This window comes from Rhipicephalus microplus, chromosome 3, assembly GCF_043290135.1.
Source record: "Rhipicephalus microplus isolate Deutch F79 chromosome 3, USDA_Rmic, whole genome shotgun sequence".
NCBI classification, from domain to species: Eukaryota; Metazoa; Arthropoda; class Arachnida; order Ixodida; family Ixodidae; genus Rhipicephalus; species Rhipicephalus microplus.
The window spans coordinates 53356626-53378273 of NC_134702.1; the positions used below are offsets into that span (position 1 = coordinate 53356626).

The 21648-nt window shown below is 45.1% G+C and overlaps 1 protein-coding gene across 3 annotated transcripts in view; it reads left to right on the top strand.

Moving 5' to 3' along the window:
* LOC119174441 (uncharacterized) overlaps positions 1 to 21648 on the top strand; it is a 113620-nt gene that overhangs the window by 50796 nt on the left and 41176 nt on the right. For 2 of the 3 annotated variants that reach the window (XM_075889574.1, XM_037425337.2), the window contains exons 11-14: positions 953 to 1065; positions 2634 to 2925; positions 3386 to 3659; positions 5055 to 5461. In XM_075889574.1, the coding sequence (XP_075745689.1) occupies positions 953 to 1065; positions 2634 to 2925; positions 3386 to 3659; positions 5055 to 5154 (779 nt within the window). In that variant the 3' untranslated portion in view covers positions 5155 to 5461. Of the gene's footprint in view, positions 1 to 952; positions 1066 to 2633; positions 2926 to 3385; positions 3660 to 5054; positions 5462 to 21648 lie in introns of those variants that run through there. The other variant, XM_075889573.1, reaches the window with a different exon arrangement.

A 21648-nucleotide genomic window follows, 5' to 3' on the forward strand; every position in this document is an offset into this window, starting at 1 on the left:
GAACATACAAGAAACTACGAAGTCAGTCGTATGCCATGCAAGCAAGTCAGCCGACATCGTCCATGAACAGCATATATAAGGACGCTAGCAGTGCTGGTTTACTTTACGATTAGTGCAGCAATACCGTATAGTCATGGCCAGCATGTAGCTGTTACCATGCATTTAGGGCTACTTGTGCAGGAAAAACGTTAGTGCATTGTTGTACGGCAATCCATACTGGTAATACCGTAGCACGAATGGTATGTGGTATTTTGGGAACTGCTGGAACCCCTTAGTACTGGTGACTGCATTCAACATGTGGCGAGGCCCCGCCGTGGTGGTCTAGTGGCTAAGGTACTTGGCTGCTGACCCGCAGGTCGCGGGATCGAATCTGGGCTGCAGCGGCTGCATTTCTGATGGAGGCAGAAATGTTGTAGGCCCGTCTGCTCAGGTTTAGGTGCACGTTAAGAACCCCAGGTGGTCGAAATTTCTGGAGCCCTCCACTACGGCGTTTCTCATAATCATATGGTGGTTTTGGGACGTTAAACCCCACATACTACTACTCAACATGTGGCGAAATGTATGGGTCACATGTATCCTAACAATTTTCTTCGTTATACTTCTAGCTAGACATAAAAGCTTATGCAGATTGGTGCTGTCGCAGTCACTTTGTATGCTTTTTATACTACCATCATCCTCATTTTCCTGTTTGCTTTAACGGCACAGAATTGTTGATAACACGTTTGAAGATCAGTGTAGGCCGGTTTATCGCAAAGTTTGATGCAGCGCTCCCTTTTTCTGGTGTACTTTTTGTGCAACTGCCAAACGTCTGGCTGCTACCATAATATTGTGTATGAGAAGTCATAGAGGGCCTTTGTTTTCCGTCATATCTTTATTGGGGTGTTTTTACTGGCTTATAGTTCTACTTGTACATTATTTAATGAGGTGAAACCATGTTTCCTTTTCTTTTTAGCCACTTTGGCTCCCAAAGATGTAGCCAGTAGCCACGTTTATCCCTTCTGTTTGGCAAGGGTGTGCCTATTTGGTTCTAGTGTGGCCGACAAGGATTACTGCCTCAGTGAAAAGGTATGTAACTATAGGTAATGAAGCAAATGCTTAGGGTCGGAATATTTCTTTCAACTGCCTTTCCTTTTGCTCCCACTTCAATTTGTTAAGCTTGTCACCTTTGCATTCTGTGAAGGTTTTGCCACACAGTAATGGTCTGCTGAAAGCTGCAGGCAAAACACAACCACATGACTTTTACCTCGTCATAATTTGAGCATCAGAGATCAACCGCAGCAATACTGCACAATGGCACACAGTCACAATCGAGTGCTTTGTTGCAAGTCAGCTGCTGCAAAGGCGTGACTTCCCAGATTACCATGAAGAAATTTGATCACGCCCTATGCTGCTAAGTTTACTTTGACAGTGCATTGCATTCAAAATGCTGCTGTATAAAATTCAAGCATGCAGTACACTAGAAACGTATGTTGACGTGTTTTTAGTGGACCTTAGGATAATGAGCACCAAACTAACAGTGCCACAGGCATTCAATAATGAAAGCTATGCTATGCAAAGTCTTATTTGAGCTTCAATACTATGCCTACAAACTATTGCATCAGATGTTTAATAACAATTTTTTTTCAAGCACATGACATATTTTTGGTTTCTGCAGTTAAGTACATATTAACAATTAGTGTAACCATACAAAATATAAGAAGTCAGTGGACGATATCTCTGAACATAGATGTAGTGTCCCTTTGCTTTTTTTTTACCTTTTTCAGATTTTTAATTGTTCAATGGCAGTTTTAAACAGCGACACCTGGTAATAGAAATATACGTACAAATCAATGGGAAAACTTCTAAAGCATATCATTGAGGAGTAAGTGAGCACAGTACCCTATGCTGTTGCCTATCTACATGGATACTGAAATTTTCTCGGCGACTTCAACATTTAGTTGAACACTCAAATGTTGTATGCTTTGCAGCACACCACTTCATAAAATATCGATGTAGTATATGGTTCTCCAATGATCAATATACCAGTTAGTACTACGTTTCAATTACTCTTTCTGTAACATCAGCTGTCCTTGAGACATTGCGTATGAGGTTAGTCACCGCTTTAGTTTCTTCACACTTCACGCACGACTTTGTATCATTTCAATCTGTAGTCGCTCATCAACCTCATGGCTAGATTAACATATCAACTTCTTTAAAAACATTACTCTTTTTGCTTGCCTCCCAATTGTTTCACTCCTATGGCATATACATAACAGATATTGGAAATGGCACACGGTGCAGACAGCAAGACAAAGACAACGAGTGGTAGTGGAGCGAAGGCTTGATGTGTTTGGACTGTCCTATGTACACCTTGTTTGAACGGTACTGCACTGAGCACCAATAAATGCGGCAGAAGGATTTGCCACAACATACATTCCATAGCTGCAGTAGTTGACCATACCATAGGGTAAAGCTTAACTGCTCTCTGTAAGAACTTTACATGAATTCTTTATTCTGATAGCTTGGAGAGTGTCTACAAGTAGCCTTAAGATTCGCCTGCATACAGCAGACCTCAAATGTTTGTCTAAATAGTTTTCGTGCGCCGAACTTCTCATGCGAACTGCAAATGCTGCATTTTTGATGCACATTTGCAGGTGATGCAGGCCTATGGGCGAAGCGATACCCTTCGCGTGTTTGGCTACGCTGTAACTCAAGGCTTCGTGTTTGCCATGGTAAAGCTGACTGATGATCAGGCATCGCTCACTGGCCGCCTTGACAGTGTGGACGAAAATAATGATGTAGGTGAAGTGACGCGCCAGTTGTCCCTAAGCCTCGGCTTCCAAACGTGGGATGAAGTCGGCTGCATCGTTGACATGGCCAAGTTTACAGAAGGGTGTGATGACGGGAACAATTTGCACTTTGTTGGAAAAAGGATCGGACTCGAAGGTAAGATATCAGCCCAGCTGTGTAACTAAGCTTCGACGAGTCGGAAAGTGGGCATGTTAAGAATTGCAGGAAACCTGAATATGTGTAGAGAGCATGAAATATCCAAAATCGCTAGAAGATTTACTGTGCATGCTAAGTCCCAGTGACAACAGGGTCTACAAGGTAATGTGAACCATACCTCACCCTGTCTATAAATATTTCTTTAAAAGTACAGGTGAGGTTAATTAAAAAGCTGAGTGGCTACAGTAATAAATACACTTAACTTCTGCAATGCTGCAAAAAGACAGTACAATGTACATGTAAATTAAATACACATTGCTTATTGTATGACATTACAATGTACATTGGGTATTATAGCCTGTGAACTCATTCTCAAACCTTTGCTCCTTTGCTGATATGTGCAATTTCTCGCAGTTACTGCCTGCATAAGTCTTTTTTGTCTGTGTGTGTGTCTTTCAAGATCTGCAATTGTCGAGGATCACCTTTATGCCGCTTGGCTCGATCGATGGAACTGAATACAGCTACAGCAAAGCTGTTTCCGCTCCTTGGCTACTGCTGTGCTCGAAACTGCGTTCTTGGAGAGCAGCTGAGATCAACTGTGAGAGAACTATCAATGAAATCGAAGTTTATGGGTCAGCAGTGTCAACTGACAATGAATGCCTTCTGCTTGTTGATCATGCGACCACAGAGCTGGATGTCGTCTTCACAGGCTACTACCAACCCTATAGAACATCGTAAGAGATGACATTATGTCTTTAATGCTTATTACTATCATCATTGATGTATTCAACATCCACCGCCAGTGTGGTACGTGCACCCTGAGAACTCTGCCGTTTATTGCTCACGAGTCATGGAAGGATTCTTATGGCTTGAAAGAATGCCGACTAGTATTTGAAGGAGTATTTCAAGTGGCCACAGTGTAGTAAAATGGAGTGCAGTCATCACATGGTACACTCCCAATAGGTGCAGGAAACCTGAATTTGTAAATTACAACTGCGGAATGATCTAGATTGGTATATTTGTTGGTAGCATTTGTGATCAATTTTTTTGCTTTTAACTCCTTGCACAGAGTTTTGCTGATGGCCAAGGATTCATACATATAAATAATGATCACTTTTTAGAAGCTATAACTATACAATAACGCTATTGTTGTATATAATAGCTAAGTAATTTCACTCGTATATTTATATGACAAACACTGAATGAAAATATGAAAATGTGACAAAAGCTTAGTCGTTGCATTCAGAGCAGCTTGTGTTAATACAAGTGCCTGGAATTCTAATATATTTCAAGGATTAAAATCTGGTACAATGGTTAGGCGAGCAACCAGTGGAAAATCTTAGTGCCACATCAAATGATCATATTTTCACTAAATAGATATTTGTAGAAATAAAAACAGAAAGGTTTTATGCAAATATGTTATCTAGAAAACATTAATTGAAGTTCTAAAGTATTTGAACACTCTTTGTGAAATACTTCTTACTGGGTCGTGTATATACTAGTGCTACAGCACGAGCTTTTTTTTTTTTTTTCAAGCCCACTTTTTTAGAACATCTCTTTGCTTTATCTGCAGTTGAGAAAGTTGATGGCAGTTGCCTTCTGACAGAAGAGGCCCCTGCACTTGATTGACAGTTAGCTGTAACTACTGAGGAGAGTGCAGTCTTTTCAGTTGAAGGATTGGCACTGCGCTATAATTTAGTGGAGGGGAGGCCAGTTTTTGGGTGGAATGCAGGAGAAAGTGGAATCTTCTTGTTCAAGATGCTTGGCATAGCCAAGCAGTTTAGTTGGCAGGCTAAACTTGTGCCGACATTTGCTCTGTGTTATACGTCATTGCTGACTGCATTCAAAGCAAATGCTATGCAATAAATCAAACATGAATAGAAGGCCAAACATTGGCGACTCGTCTAGGCACAATCAGGTGCTTAACTGTGTTTGTTTCATCTGCATTAAGATGGCTTCAAATAATTCGCCTTGGGTACATGTGCTAAACTAGGTGCTCGACAGTGATGGCCAGGCAAACTTCTGTGTTGTTTATTAAGCATGAATCTCTTTCTCGCATCAAAAAAATGTACTTACCTTCAGATTAAAGCCTCACTCAAAATGTTTTTTTTTCTTTTTTTTACATCTAGGCGCAGCAACCACAGCCGATCACATGCGCAAAACACTGGCTCCAAAAGACTGCCTTTCAATCATGACGGTCACTACAAAGCTTTCAGTCAGTTTCACTGAGTGCTGCTTTGACTCTAGCAAGTCTGCAGGCACCAAAGACGTGCAGCGAAGTCGGGTGGAAAGTACTCCACCTTACATTGACTCACTATTGCCATGCGAACAATCACTGTAAATCCTCGATGCTATTAGAGTCAAGTCTATATTAATCACGGTCTGTTTTGACTGAATCTATACCACTGAAGATGTGCAGGAGAAAAAGGTAACGACTGTAAAAAAGACTAAGACATATAGAAAATTACTTTGTGATGCAGCTGCTACTTGATTTTGTTTCATGGTGCTGGCACCAATAAAGAAAACTCGCTTGTGACTGGTATAATCTTTTTCACTGCTTTGCAGTCAACATTCTGTATAATACTGTTGAAATTAACATTTATAAAGTCAATATTCACTATGTGAACATGTCAATTGCTAGCATACCCCTTGAAATTCCATGCAACGGCATCATGCTGTTCTCACCATATATGCAACTCCCCATTCAACATATCAGACACTGCGCCATGCTGTGCACTTGGAGATACACATGCCCCAAATGGCACATCACTCGGACCAACGGAAATAGTCATGCCAACTAGTTGGTGCGATTTTGGAAGGCCTTGTTGGGCACAACACTGAAAAAGAAAGGGCAGTGCAAGCACAGTTGGGAAAAGAGCAATGTGCCTGTCCCAGGATGTGAATGGTTCATGCATCAATAATTTCAGTTTAATTCCATGATGATGGGTCTGCTGTGGCTTAGCAAGACCAGATTGCATGATGAGGTGAAAAATGCCCGTTGCATAGATAAACATTACGCCTACACAGTGAACCTAAGTCCCTGCTGCTATTTGTCATTGGAAGAGAAACTTCCACATGCTTTTGCCGATTCAGATGAGCATCTGCTTCATTTCAATTTATTGATATATGTGAAGTCGTTATGTTCCCCCTTTGAATTCAACATATCTGGGTTTAACTTGTGTGGCAGTACAGTTGCACTTTGTATCCTCTTGTTTTGTTAATCCATTGCTCTTTAACGGCCCTACATTTTTGTTTTATGCAATGGAGAAATAGCAATAGTTAAAAACAGAGAAAGTAACAGCACTTGATATTGATTACAAGCGGCCCATGTAGAGTGCATTATAGTAATGGAGAAGCTGTACGGTATAACTCAACAGCACACACACATTCACAAAAACAATAAATAATGTGACATGCCTTATATCAGAGGCTGGAATAGAGAAGCAAGGAGAACACAGGGAAGTACCCAGCTTATGGGCACCTGCAGGAAGAAAAGGAGGGGGGAGTTAACAGGCAGTAAAAGAACCAAGATAAGCACTGGTATTTTTGTTAATCTATAAATTAATATTTTAGCATTTTCTTTTCCAAAGTTGTACTGTCACACGACTCATGGTGAATCCCTTATGGTGGGTCAAGCCATATGTCTAGGACACAAATAGCTTATTTGGTGAAGTGTCCTATTTGGTGGAGTCGTTCTGCATAGCTCCCTATAGAGCTGGGTGTGATAAGCAGCTGAGGGTTCGATAGAAGAGAGAGAGAGATAAGAGCATGCCAAGACCCTGCCCCTTGCCTGAAAAAGTAAAAGTTCTACACCTATGTGAAAATCGCACCCTTATTGGAGGCTGAAGCTCTTAGCCACCACTCCTTTGCTTCAGCACTGGAAGCCTTTGTTCTAAACAAAGGGTTCCAGTGAACAATGGGTTCACTAAAAACTCACCAAATCGAAGTCCACAAACCAGACCACAGGACATTTTGACAAGAAAACACATCACTTGGGTCATAAAACAAGCTCACTGTCCAAAAAATGACCGCAATACGCAATACACAAGCCCTAGATGCACTTTGTTGCCAGGTGTGCAGTTTGACATTTATGCAGACATAGCTCACACCTTCAGGAAACGTCTCGCAGCCTATGTGCCTCAATACCGCTGACTGTATCTTAATTATAGTGAACTATAACCTTAATATAATAACGCAAGAGGTCTGTATTGCCAGCTTTGGCAAAACGATCTTGTACGTAGTCGGATCTCCTTCACTATGTACTAACGGTCAAGGGCATAGGTGTGGGCAGTGAGAGGGGGCAGAGGGGAGCATCTTGTAGGATAGCTGAAAAGCTTTACTTCATCGCAACGAATGCCATAAAATATGTTCCTTTGATTCTCACTGTTTCTGCCCCGCATACTCTTTTGGTCACCTGTTGAAAATAAAGTGGGGCATGGCCTTCTCTCCCTAAATGACTAGTAGTAGTAGTAGTAGTAGTAGTAATACGAAACTTTATTATATGCATAAACCAGACAGGCTATAACTCCAGTGTCCTGAGAAATATACAGGGTGAAGGGCATAGTAGTCTGTCCGGCAGAGAGGTGCCCCTATTCCAGGGCTCCATTGGCACGAGCCATCCATTTAGCTCTGTGGATCAGTAGCAGCTGATTCACCAAGGCTGGGCGTTACAGCAGCATCTCTCATTCGTCGCATGTGCCATTGGTGTCGTGTGCTTCATCGTGCACTGCACACTTTTCACCTAACATCACGGGCATGCTCACTTTTCACCCAATCTACCCCATGTCGTGGGGAAGATAGGATGGAAAGTGTGCATATTTATGTAAGTGTTTGTAATCTTAGCACTGTCGCTTCCGCAGCACTGAGCTTTCTATGTGGACATGGATAGAGCTGCCTATTTTCCCTGTAGTACTTTACAATCATTGCAAAATGAGGGTCCAGGGGTGTAGGTTCCTCTGTTGCAGAGTCTGGAGTGGCTTGGTTATTTGTAAATTATCAAGCCGCCTCATTCACATGCAGGTTCCCTGTCATGCCCTCATGCCCCGGTGCTCAAGTCACAGTCTGTTTGTATTTTACTGTGGGGTCCTATCCTGTTCCAACCAATATCCCGAGCGCCTGTGCTCCGATTTTGCCCCTCAGATAGTTTCGGCAAGCTTTTTGTAAATCTGTAATAATTGTTAATGGAGCGTATCGCGTCCTCCATCCCTCTTTTATTGTGAGTGCTATGGCGACCTGTTCTGCTTGTGTTGTCGAAGCCCAATCTTTTGAAGTGCAGGCTGTCATTTTCCCTTATCGGTCTGCGACTACACACGCAGCTTTTTTCGCATCAGTCTAATAAGGCTCGGCGTCATTGAATCAGGCCATGTTTATATGTCTTGTCATTTTGTCAATGTGGTCAGCCCTTACCTTTCTTCTTCCATCATGCAGAGCAGGATCCATGTTGCTTGGTATTGGCAATACAGTGTACCATTCTCTAAGTTCGCTTTAGTTTCTTAGTGTTTTTGTATCAATGTATCGCACCTAATTTTGTTAGGACTGCTCCGCCAGTTGGGGTCTGGAGAAGGCGATTTTCTTGCGCTAGTATCTGGGCCTCGTATAATTCTTCAATTGTGTTATAAAGACCAAGCGCCAGTAGCTTGTCATTTGAAGTATTCCGCGGTAATCTGTCTTGTAGGACATTCTTTTTATTTGGTTTGCTTTTTCTTTCTCTTGTCAGTTCATAATATGATATGGAAGCAAGTATGTAACACGACTGATGACGAGGCTTTTGACCAGTCTTAGGGCATCTTTTGTTCTCTCATGCCTTTACGATTGTTGGCTATACGCGAGGTCATGCGTGAGACCTGCTCTGCCAATGTTTTGGGATGATCTAGTGTGTGCAGACATCTATAATCAGCTTGTAGCCACACACGTAGTATTCGTAAGGTAAGGAATAATAGTTCCTTCGAGCCTGACTTCCAACTTTAGACTCGGGTCGATCCTCCTTACTTTTTTTGTCGTAAAGCGAATGAGCTCGGACTTTTATGCTGAGCATTGAATACCCCGTATCTTTGCGCACTCTTCTATGGTGCTAGCTGCCTGTTGTAACCTATCTTGTGTCTTCGCTAGGCTGCCTGTGGTTGCCCATATCGTGATGTCTGCATATATCGCATGTTGTAGACGAGCAATATCATTGAATTTTCCTGCAAGACCTGTCATGGCTACGTTGAAAAGTGTTAGTGAAATGACCTTTCCTTGAGGTGTTCCAATTTGTTTGGAGGTCAAATAATGTCAGATTCGTAATCTTCAAGCTTGATTATTGCAATCCTGTGACTAAGGAAACTTTGGACATATTCGAATATTCGTTCTCCACTGTTAGTTTTCTCGAGACCTTCAAGCATTGCTTTGTGACTGATGTTATCATAGGCTCCCTTAATGTCAACTGCCATAACGATATTTTCCCTAATCTTACAAATGTCCAATAATACTTGTTCTTTTAAAAGTAATTGAACATCTTGCGTTGAAAGGTGTGAGCGAAAGCCATACATGGTGTCGGACATGAGGTTGTTGTACACGAGATGATTGAGGAACCTGGATGTATTTAATGGGAGCTTCAATGGCTTCGCCATTCCTGATTATACCATTGGTGATTTTATCCGCAACCACCGCTGTATTCCTCTGGTACTAAATATGGCTGCCCTGATCTCAGCGTCCGTAAAAGGCTTGTCTAAACCAGGTAGCGGTGGTCCTTTCTACCTTACTTGGTATGAAGGTGTCGTTCCGTTCGTTCCAAAGCTTTTTTTTAAAGCATGGCTTGAATGAGTTCCTCTTTTGTACCAGGGTATGAAAATAGGATATATAGACGGTTTCTCAAGAGTTTACCGGTCTCTGGCAACAATGTGCGTTCACCAGAAAACCACCTCAGGAAATATCCGGTTTAGCCTGTTCTTGCGTGGTTTCAGCCTATGTTGTTGGCCGCGGTTGCTTGTGTTTCGATATTTTATGCAGGTAAAAGTATTCCGATGAAGCGCTCGCAACTCGCGCACAGCTTTGTCAAGCCAGGATGCAGTCTGCAAGCCTGAACTAATTTTATGTGCTAGTCAAAACGTTCAGTTTTGATTACGAGAGCCAACTAGATTCCCGTTAAGAGCGTGTAGGCTTCCCACTTCATTAAAGGCTATGTAAAGCTCAGCGCACACTGATGGCACAGAGACGATACTCAGATATTAGATTAGTCGAAGGTTCCGGTTACCGGGAACACATCAGTCGCTTTCGTCTCCCACTCATGGCAGATACGTGTACTGACGCCTGAAATGGGTAACAAAACGTGAGAGCGAACGCTGAAAATTTATCGCAAAGGTGTTTCACGTATAGTTTGAACGATAATAACGATGCCTACTGTTTGAAACGACATAGGACACAAATTAGCTATGCTCTACATGAATCGCCGTACTGTGTACGTCGTGGTGTCCACGTTTTGTTGTCGTTGGATTTGAATTTTTTTAAAAGGACGAACGCGAGTGGGCACTTATATGTGCGAGCAAATGACTCATCGCCTGTCTTTCAGCCGCTAAATAATATCGCTGCATTCTAGCTCATTTGTGTTTTGGTGTGAACATGGCTTAGGTGGGTTCAACTTAAAAGTTTGATTCATAAATAGCTTACTCGTGAGTAAACCATAATAGTTCGCGTGACCAATTGCTTCAGTTGATGTCATCACATAACCAGTACATTATATATTTTATCGGTCACGCGAACACTTCGGATCGCGAACAAATCCGAACACCAATGATATCTGTAAAGAACCCGCCCTATCGGAAAAAAACGAATGGTGGGCATGGTGGAAACCACCACCCACCATTATAGTGGATTAATGTAGTGGGTGAATGGTGGGAAACACCCACCATGGCGCATGGTGGGTATGGTGGGTGCTGCAGTGCCGGCAACACTTGAGCGCAAAATGACGTCAGAATCACCGTGACGAGCTGCCACAAAAAATAAAAAAGAATTCTATAAAAACGGTATAAAAAAACACCCGTCCCGTAAAAAAAAAAAAACAAGGCGCCACGGAGGATCTAACGTGCAACCTGCGGATTCTCATTCGAAGACGCTAACCACTGCGCCACACCAACATGACGATGGTTGCGTGTTAAATACTTAGTTGGCGTACAAACTTAAGGTTCAACTTAAGTTATGTTTGTCGTGTACACAACATAGACAAGATCTACACCTGCTACTAAAAATTGCACATTTATTAAACACAAGCAACTGCGCCCTGTAACGATTGCCACTATGTTATTGGCACTAGTGCTGTTTTTTTTACAATTCACAACTTAAAGGGAAAAAAAAAACCAAGTGGACTGGGGAGCAGCAACAGTTTACCGGCGGGGTCTACCAAGTTTATTATCCGTTTCGCGCTCGTTCTAAAGGGCGACATCTGCTCACGCTTTATGACGCTTCTAGGCTCATTTTATAGATACGCCCGCCTAATTTATTTGAGTGAGTATTGGGATGCTTTTCGCGCAATGTAGAGGGCGGTCGCGCCAGCACAATGCTGTTGCTCTTTCACTAGAGCAACAACTACATAACGGCTTGGCCAAAACGAATGCAGTGTACCGGAAACATTACGCTATCATAATGGTTCACCAAGCACACGAATTGCCACGTCTGAGTTCTCGTACAAAAGCTAGAGAAGTGCCGGCGAGTGCGACCGGCGGCTGTCGGTGAGAAGACACTAAATTACGTTCTCTGGGAGTGTTTTAATCGCGTCGCATCGATGTTTGTTGCTTCTTGAGCGAACAGCATACACAATGAAAAATGCTTCATTTAGGTTAATTGATGCCATATGGCTGCGCTGTATTGTCATACTTAATCGTCGTAATCGTGTATTCTGAAACCCGGAAGCACTGATAACACAATTGTACCGGCTCGGTCAGTAGGCCTAACCTTTGTTGGAAATCATGATGGTAGAACATGTAGTGTACAGATCCCAGCTTGGTACACTATATAATTTGCCCGCCATTATAAGCCCACCCATCATCTGCTTACTGCTTCCCAGCATTATCGCGATGGTGGGCAGAGCTTCTCAGCTTGGTACACCATGTGGCCCACCATAACAAGCAGCACCCATCATCTGCTTAGTGCTTCCCAGCATTATCGCAATGGTGGGAAGAGTTTCTCAGCTTGGTACACCATGTAGCCCACCATAATAAGCACCACCCACCATATGCTTAGGGCTTCCCAGCATTATCGCTATGGTGGGCAGAGTGTCCCATTATTGCCCACTATCTAGCCTCTGCTTTCCACCATCATTTCCACTTTACCCATCATCTGTACACCATACCACCCAGTATGTCCCGGCATAACCACCATATTTTCCACTACGTCCCACCATATCCATCATAATTTCCACCATGCCCACTATTATTTCCACCATGCCCACTATTATTTCCACTACGCCCACCATGTTTTCCAGTATCCACCATGGCAATTTTTCCAATAGGGCGGCGTTACACAGGCGCAAAGATAAGCGTTTTATCTTGAGGTTGTGTGCCTAGACGAAAACACAAAGATGTTCGGGGTTTGACAGGAGGAAGGTTTTCAGTTCTAGTCGAAAAGCTGAACTGAACAACTTCACTATGAATCGGGCAATCTTCTCCTGCATATATGTGGGTGCGCTTTGAAGACGTGGAAAGAGAAAACACAAGTGTGCGCTGTCAATTTCTCTGTCCGCGTCTTCAAAGCGCATCCACATCGACATGCAGAACCAACTGGCCCAATTGAGTTCGTTGACAAGCTTCTCCTGCAGGCGCGGCCACTATCAGAGGCAACACGGAGCAGGGGGCCGCGCTTATCGGAACGCCACGAAGGATATTTTGCGCGGCGCCAATCGGCCACGTGAGCAGTGAGTCTCTTCATGTAGCCGCTAGACGTTGCTGCAAACACATCCTAACACAGCATCGGTAAACACAGCATCGGTAGTGACAATCTGTTCTCACTGACGCAGTGCATCGAAAAAGCAGAAAAGGAACACAGGCCCCTGTGGCTAGCATTTTTGGATATCAAGGTAGCGTACGATAGCGTGGTTCAAAAGAAATTGTGGGGAATACTGGACACACTAGGCGTGGAACATGTAGTCACTAATCTTTTAAAGGGTATCTATAAAGGTAACAAGGTAGTTATAAAGTGGGAAAAACAGGTATCCAAGCCTGCAGAGGTAAAACGGGGGCTTAGGCAGGGGTGCCCCCTGTCACCCTTATTATTCATGATGTACCTACAAGGATTAGAGGCAAAATTAGAGGGAAGTGGACTAGGCTTCAACCTCTCTTTAGTCAAACAAGGAAAACTTATTGATCAGGCACTACCAGCATTAATGTACGCAGATGATATAGCGCTAATGGCCAACAACAAGGAAGATTTGCAGAGATTGATGGACATCTGCGGTAATGAGGGAGATAGGTTAGATTTTAGATTCAGTAAGGAAAAATCAGCAGTCATGATTTTCAATGACAACGAAGGTAGTGAGCTTACAATACAGGAGGTCACGCTAGAGATAACAGATAAATACAAATATCTGGGCGTATGGATAAGCAATGGGACCGAGTATCTGAGGGAACACGAAATATACGTGACGACTAAAGGTAACAGGAATGCAGCAGTCATGAAAAATAGGGCACTGTGGAATTACAATAGGTATGATGTTGTGAGAGGAATATGGAAAGGGGTATTGGTTCCTGGGCTGACGTTCGGCAATGCGGTCTTGTGCATGAGATCAGAAGTTCAAGCAAGATTAGAAATTAAGCAACGTGGAATAGGCAGGCCTGCTTTAGGAGCTCACGGGAATACACCAAATCAGGGAGTACAAGGTGATATGGGATGGACATCATTTGAGGGCAGGGAAGCTAGCAGCAAGATAAAATTTGAGAAGCGATTGAGAGAAATGGGGGAAGAGCGTTGGGCTAGGAAGGTTTTCAGCTACTTGTACATGAAGAATGTGGATACAAAATGGAGGAAGCGAACCAGGAAGTTGACTGGTAAATACTTAAAAAACAGCAGGTGGCCAAACCAAAAAGAACTATCGGTTCAGAAGAAAGTGAAGGAAACGGAAACTGACATGTGGAGAATGGGCATGATTAAGAAGTCCGCACTAGAGATCTATCGAACTTTTAAGCAGGAAATTGCCAAGCAAAGGATCTATGATAATACTCGGGGTAGTTCTCTACTGTTTGAGGCCAGGACGGGAGTACTGCGAACCAAGACATATCGGGCCAAATACGAAGGGGTAGACAAAGTATGCAGTGCGTGTGGAGAGGAAGAAGAAACTGCCGAACACTTGATAATGTTCTGTAAAGGGCTTCACCCTATAGTTCAGGATGATGGCGCAGAGTTTTTCGAAGCACTGGGGTTTAGGGACCGGGAGGGCAAAATAAACTTTAAGCGGGTAGACTTAACTAGAAGGAGGTTATCTTATTGGTGGCTAAAGTCAAGACACGAGTGAAAATTAAACTCTTCACTGCAAAGTACGAATCCTCAAACTCAATTTTTAAGGAAAAAAAAAGTAAATATAGTTTTTGGTTCATTAGGTATTACGGCTTGGTGGCGCTAGCCACCGCCCGATCTAAAGGGTACAGCCATATCCATCCATCCATCCATCCATCCATCCATCCATCCATCCATCCATCCAACCAACCAACCGACCGACCGACCGACCGACCGACCGACCGACCGACCGACCGACCGACCGACCGACCGACCGACCGACCGACCGACCGACCGACCGACCGACCGACCGACCGACCGACCGACCGACCGACCGACCGACCGACCGACCGACCGACCGACCGACCGACCGACCGACCGACCGACCGACCGACCGACCGACCGACCGACCGACCGACCGACCGACCGACCGACCGACCGACCGACCGACCGACCGACCGACCGACCGACCGACCGACCGACCGACCGACCGACCGACCGACCGACCGACCGACCGACCGACCGACCGACCGACCGACCGACCGACCGACCGACCGACCGACCGACCGACCGACCGACCGACCGACCGACCGACCGACCGACCGACCGACCGACCGACCGACCGACCGACCGACCGACCGACCGACCGACCGACCGACCGACCGACCGACCGACCGACCGACCGACCGACCGACCGACCGACCGACCGACCGACCGACCGACCGACCGACCGACCGACCGACCGACCGACCGACCGACCGACCGACCGACCGACCGACCGACCGACCGACCGACCGACCGACCGACCGACCGACCGACCGACCGACCGACCGACCGACCGACCGACCGACCGACCGACCGACCGACCGACCGACCGACCGACCGACCGACCGACCGACCGACCGACCGACCGACCGACCGACCGACCGACCGACCGACCGACCGACCGACCGACCGACCGACCGACCGACCGACCGACCGACCGACCGACCGACCGACCGACCGACCGACCGACCGACCGACCGACCGACCGACCGACCGACCGACCGACCGACCGACCGACCGACCGACCGACCGACCGACCGACCGACCGACCGACCGACCGACCGACCGACCGACCGACCGACCGACCGACCGACCGACCGACCAACCGACCAAAGGAATGCACCAGAAATAACAGAGCAGCGAACTCCACCAGAACCTTTGAAAAAGCATTGCCGGAAGTGCCACACCGGAAGTCTGCTGAGGCAGGCCGTTCGGCGCGAGCGAGTTTGTTTACAAACAACGAAACCGTCTATTGAAGGATTTTTTGGTCGTGAATGAAAATGCGCCTCTTGAAGTCAATGTCAGCACATCCGCGTGAGACGGTCCGAAAATGCATTGTAATCGTACAAGCTCTCATGTATGAATACGCAATAAACTATATACTACTGTGAAGGCTACGTGTGCCCAGCTCACCTTTTCTTCCTCCGTGGCACGGCTTGTCCGACGCACGTAAACCTAAACCGACAATTTTTTTTATTCATTCAAAATCGCATGCAATGGCAGCGCTAAGTAATTCATAGCGACTAATTTTTGCAGCAAACCACATTTTCGCCTTGGCAACGTTGTGTTTCGTGCTGGGTGGTTTCGTTTCTCTAAACACAGAAACACCGCGATCACGGTGTACCGTCGGCAGCATCGGTAGTGACATTTCTTTTGCGGTCCTTCGATAAGTAGTTTGTTGACTTTCGTGCGTAGGGTCTGGCGAAAACGAAGTTTTCTACTTCGACTGCACATACCCGGCCGTTCAACTCGTGTACGCGGATGATATTGCTTTCTTTGCAAGTAATACCGACCTTCAATCATTATACCAGAGTCTACAAAATTATCTCAATATGATAGAAAGATGGGTTAAAAATATGATTCTGAACGTAAAGAAAAGTGTGCTTCTTGCATTCTCTTTTCTGCAGCCTATCAACATCTCGTTAATGTACAGTAATGAGCTCATTCCGCAGGCGAATTCTCTTAAATATTTGGGCATCATATATAATGACACATTAAATTGGAGAAGTCACATTGATGATGTGTACTCCAAGGCAACACGGGCCATGGGGTGGCTACGGAAGCTTGCAAACCGTAAAGCGGGTTTAAGAAGAGATGTGCCAATAATGATATACAAACTTTATGTGCGGCCCATTATGAAATTCGGATGTGTATTATTTTCTGGCAGCGCAGCTTATAAAATGAGACCCCTAATACTGCTGGAAAGAGAAGCGTTGCGTTTGTGTCTGGGTCTACCAAAGTTTGTTGCAAACAACGTGTTGTATATGGAAGGTCGCCGACCTTCTCTGCTAAATAGGTTTAAAATTCTTACTGTGCAAGCATTCTTAAAGATATACAGTTCACACCAAAGACTCTCATTTTACGCTTTCATTCAAGAACCGGCTTTATTTTTCGAAACCCATTGGTCACGACTACACACCCCTCAAATAGTATTTGCACAAGCGCTACTAAAGCAACTGAATGTAAAAATTAGACATATTGGCCAATACACAACCTGAAGTCAATGCTTAGCATACAATTTGATGATATATTTCCTCATAACGCGAAACAATTGGCATATAGGTATTTGAATGACCAGTTAGCAGATTATCTAGCTCACCTAGAGATAAGCAATATCATAGTGACTGATGCATCTGTGTCAAAAGAAAAGGCTGGGGTTGGCATCTTCTCTCCTTCTTTGGACTGGTCCTTTTCGATTCGACTCCCAGATTATACCCCGGTATTCATTGCAGAATTATTGGCCATTGTTCTTGCCCTACGCGAATTGCCCTCAAGCGAATCATTAGCAGTTATCATTACAGATTCGTTATCAGTTTGTAATGTACTTTCTGCGGCAGTAAATTCAGAGCTGATGAATACGCTTCGGCATTTAGTACCGAAAAACGTAAAAAAAAACTGCATTTGCTATGGGTACCAGGCCACCGCGGATTATGGCGGGCTCTTTAGCAGCAGTATCCCTGGGTGGGCCCACCATCCTAGTTTTGCCAGATACGGCTTACGTAACAGCGCTAAGGTTCCGAAATGCTTGCCTGCAATGGGGAAAAGGTAATTTGGATAAATTCAAAGATTTCGAGCATTTGAGCTATTGCTGGAATAAACAGTGGTGTGTATCTCGCCAGTTAGAGGTCACTTATACCAGATTGCGCTGTGCAGTTCCACAACTAAATTATTACCTTAACAAATCTCGGCTCAAGGCGTCACCGCTATGCATTTGGTGCAACGAAATTGAAACAATTGAACATTTCTTTTTATTCTGTCATTGTTATTCTTATCAGAGAAAAAGATTTTTATTTGCGCCATTACAAAAGCTAGGAATACAAGTAAATCTACCAGTAATTTTATCACTTGGCGGAACTTCATTTGGTTACTGCCACAGGGATGTATGCTCCGCTGTGTTTGATTACATCAACGCAACTAAAAGATTACCGTGCTACTGAACCCCTACCTTTTAAGATCTTTAGTTTATAATTCGTAGTTATGTCTTTCAAAAACAAAAGATGGTTTGACCGCTTGCTCAGCAAACATTTTTGTTTTTTGGTAGTATTACTTTAAGCTACTTTTTCAGATTGGCTTCATTTGCATTTTAGTTTCATTTAAGTATCCTGCCGCCCGGTTCTTGGCCTATCCCCCTTTGTGGGTAAGCGCCATCCATGAGAGGTCATCAGCATCAGCATCAGCACTCGTGCCGCAACAGAGAAGGCCTACAAGAACAGAACGTTCAACTCGTTCAGCTGCAAGTGCAAAGCATGCAAGGTGAGTTTGCGCCTCGCTGAAAGAACGCTGGGGTGCGACTGTCTTGTCTCACGCCAATTCGCATGAACCAGTGAACGATAACCGATAACTTAGTCGTGGATACTGTGCATGCTTTTTTATTGGTACGTGTCGTCTTACCTCGGTTTTACCGCCAACAGCACCTAATCGGAAGGCGGTAAATTCAAAATTCGGTCACCTTTGCAACTTATTCGGTGTTTTTCATCCAAGATAATCCTCGGGTAGCAATCCAATGTAGAGGTGCATTGTTAATTGCTGATACTCTATGACACATAAGGAAGAGCTTGTGTGCATTTTTCTAAGCCGGCAGCTTAGCGCAGCTAACGTTCTTGTTGTGCTGCTGAGATCGGCGGGTGAATCTCGATGGAGGCGAAACGGTAGATTCCTTTGTACTTCGATTTTGGCGATTTTGGCGCTTTTTGTTCGAAATTCCCAGAGCCCTCCACTGCGGCATTTGTCAATCATATTGTGGTTTTGGGACCTAAAAGCCCAAATATCATTATTACTATCATTAAAACTATGGGCACATGCGCGTACATGCTCCCCGCGAAGGGCGCGAATGAGGATCGTATATATATATATATATATATATATATATATATATATATATATATATATATATATATATATATAGCCCTCCACTACGGCGTCTCTCATAATCATATGGTGGTTTTGGGACGTTAAACCCCACAAATCAATCAATCAATCAACCAACGGGAAGTGATACAGCAACAAGTTGCTAAAATGCTTGAAGATGATGTGATTCAGCCATCACAGAGCCCGTGGGCATCGCCTGTAGTATTAGTTAAGAAAAAGGACGGTACCCTGCGTTTTTGCGTGGATTACATGAAGCTGAATCAAGTGACTAAGAAAGATGTGTATCCGCTTCCACGTATTGATGACTCCCTCGATAGGCTTCGGAACGCTCGCTACTTTTCTTCAATGGACCTCAGAAGTGGATATTGGCAGATCGAGGTAGACCCAAGAGATCGGGAAAAAACCGCTTTTGTGACGCCGGATGGTTTATATGAATTTAAAGTTCTACCCTTCGGTCTGTGCTCAGCGCCCGCTACTTTTCAAAGGCTCATAGACACTGTACTTTCAGGGTTAAAATGGAAGACCTGTTTAGTTTATCTAGACGACGTCATAGTGTTTTCCCCAACTTTTGAAGAGCATCTCAAGAGGCTAGAAGTTGTTTTACGAGCCATACGCTCCGCAGGCCTCACATTGAAACCAGAGAAATGCCACTTTTGTTTTGAAGAACTGCTGTTTCTTGGTCATGTCGTCAGCTGTACCAGCGTTCGGCCTGATCCCGAAAAACTTGCGGCTGTGGCACAGTTCCCAGTACCATCCGATAGGAAAGCTGTCAGGCGCTTTCTGGGTCTATGCGCTTACTATCGCCGGTTCATCGCCGACTTTGCACGGATTGCGTCGCCGTTAACTCGCCTCACTAGAGACGACGCCACCTTTGAGTGGAATCACGAACAGCAAGCAGCGTTTAATGACCTCCGCCAACGTCTTCAAACACCCCCAGTGCTTGCTCACTTCGACGAACAAGCGCCAACAATGCTTCACACTGACGCAAGCAATGTAGGCCTCGGAGCTGTGCTTGTGCAGTGGCAAGAAGACACGGAACGAGTGATCGCCTACGCAAGCAGGACGCTAACACGCGCTGAGGCCAATTATTCAACAACTGAGAAAAAATGCCTCGCCGTGGTCTGGGCAGTTATGAAATTTCGCCCGTACTTGTATGGCCGCCCTCTCAAAGTTATAAGTGACCATCATTCCCTCTGTTGGTTGACTAATTTAAGAGATCCAACCGGCCGATTAGCACGCTGGAGTCTGAAGTTACAAGAGTTTGATATGACGGTCATACACAAGTCTGGGAAGCGCCATACGGACGCCGACTGCCTGTCTCGTTCACCAGTACAGTCAGCTTCTCTTTCTGACGACGACGATATGGCCTTCCTTGGTGTTCTCGACGCGTCCACGATTGCCCAACAACAACGAAGTGACCCTGAATTGCTTGATTTGATTAATTACGTGGACGGACGTTCTTCGAGGGCACCTGGAGTCTTTGCAAGGACATTATCGTCGTTTTGCTTACGCAATCGCGTCCTCTACAAGAGAAACTTTTCGTCCATCGGAGCTCCCTATTTGCTCGTTATTCCTGCACCTCTTCGAACTGAAGTGCTCCAAGCATGTCACAATGAGCCGACGTCTGGCCATTTAGGCTACACTCGCACATTGGCAAGAGTACAGCAGGGATACTACTGACCACGACTCACAACAGCCGTCAAGCACCACGTTCACACTTGCATCGATTGCCAGCGCCGCAAGTCACCTCCAAAGAGACCCGCCGGTCAGCTGCAACCAGTATAGGTTCAACGTACACCGTTTGAACAGATAGGAATGGATATTTTGGGACCCCTTCCTACTTCTACTGCAGGGAATCGCTGGGTTATAGTCGCAACAGACTACCTAACCAGGTATGCCGAAACAAAAGCTATTCAAAAGAGCACCGCAGTGGAAGTGGCGAGATTTTTCATAGAAAATATTGTGCTACGCCACGGTGCTCCGACTATCGTGATCACGGACCGCGGAACAGCATTTACGGCAGCTATTTTAGACCACGTCCTGATGCTTAGTGGAACGACTCACCGTAAGACCACTGCATACCACCCGCAAACAAATGGACTAACGGAGCGCCTCAACAAGACGATTGAAGACATGCTGTCGATGTACGTGGACGTACAACATAAGAATTGGGACGAGATTTTACCCTATGTCACGTTCGCATACAATACGGCTAAACAAGAGACGACTCGCATGACTCCATTCAGCTTGGTTCACAGACGGGAGGTACGGACTATGCTGGATGCGATGTTGCCACATGAATGGGACGCTACCGACACAGGCGCTGACGTGTTCACTGAACGCGCGGAAGAAGCTGGACAGCTCGCCCGCTTACGGATCCACCAGCGACAAGACTACGATGCAGGCCGCATCAATGCTCGCCATAGAACTGTAACGTACAAAATCGGTGACAGAGTGTGGGTTTGGACACCCGTACGAAAACGTGGACTGTCTGAGAAGCTGCTAAGGCGATATTTCGGGCCATACCGAGTATCGCGCCAGCTAAGTGACGTCACCTACGAGGTTGTCTCCGACAGTCCCCAATGCCCGAGGCGTCGCCAGCACCAGCCTGAACTTGTTCATGTAGTGCGTATGAAGCCGTACGTGAGTGACTGACTGCACGTTAAAAAAAAATACTGTGCGTCTGCATCAGCATCGGGGCGATGCTCTTATAAAGAGGGGCAAGTGACACGTGTTTATATGAAAAAGAACGATGATAGGAATGTTTTGTAGATTCCAGCTAGTGGGTCAGGTGGTTTTTCGGGACGACAACGAAGCAGGCATCTTGCTGTACAGCTGATCCTGAATACGCTC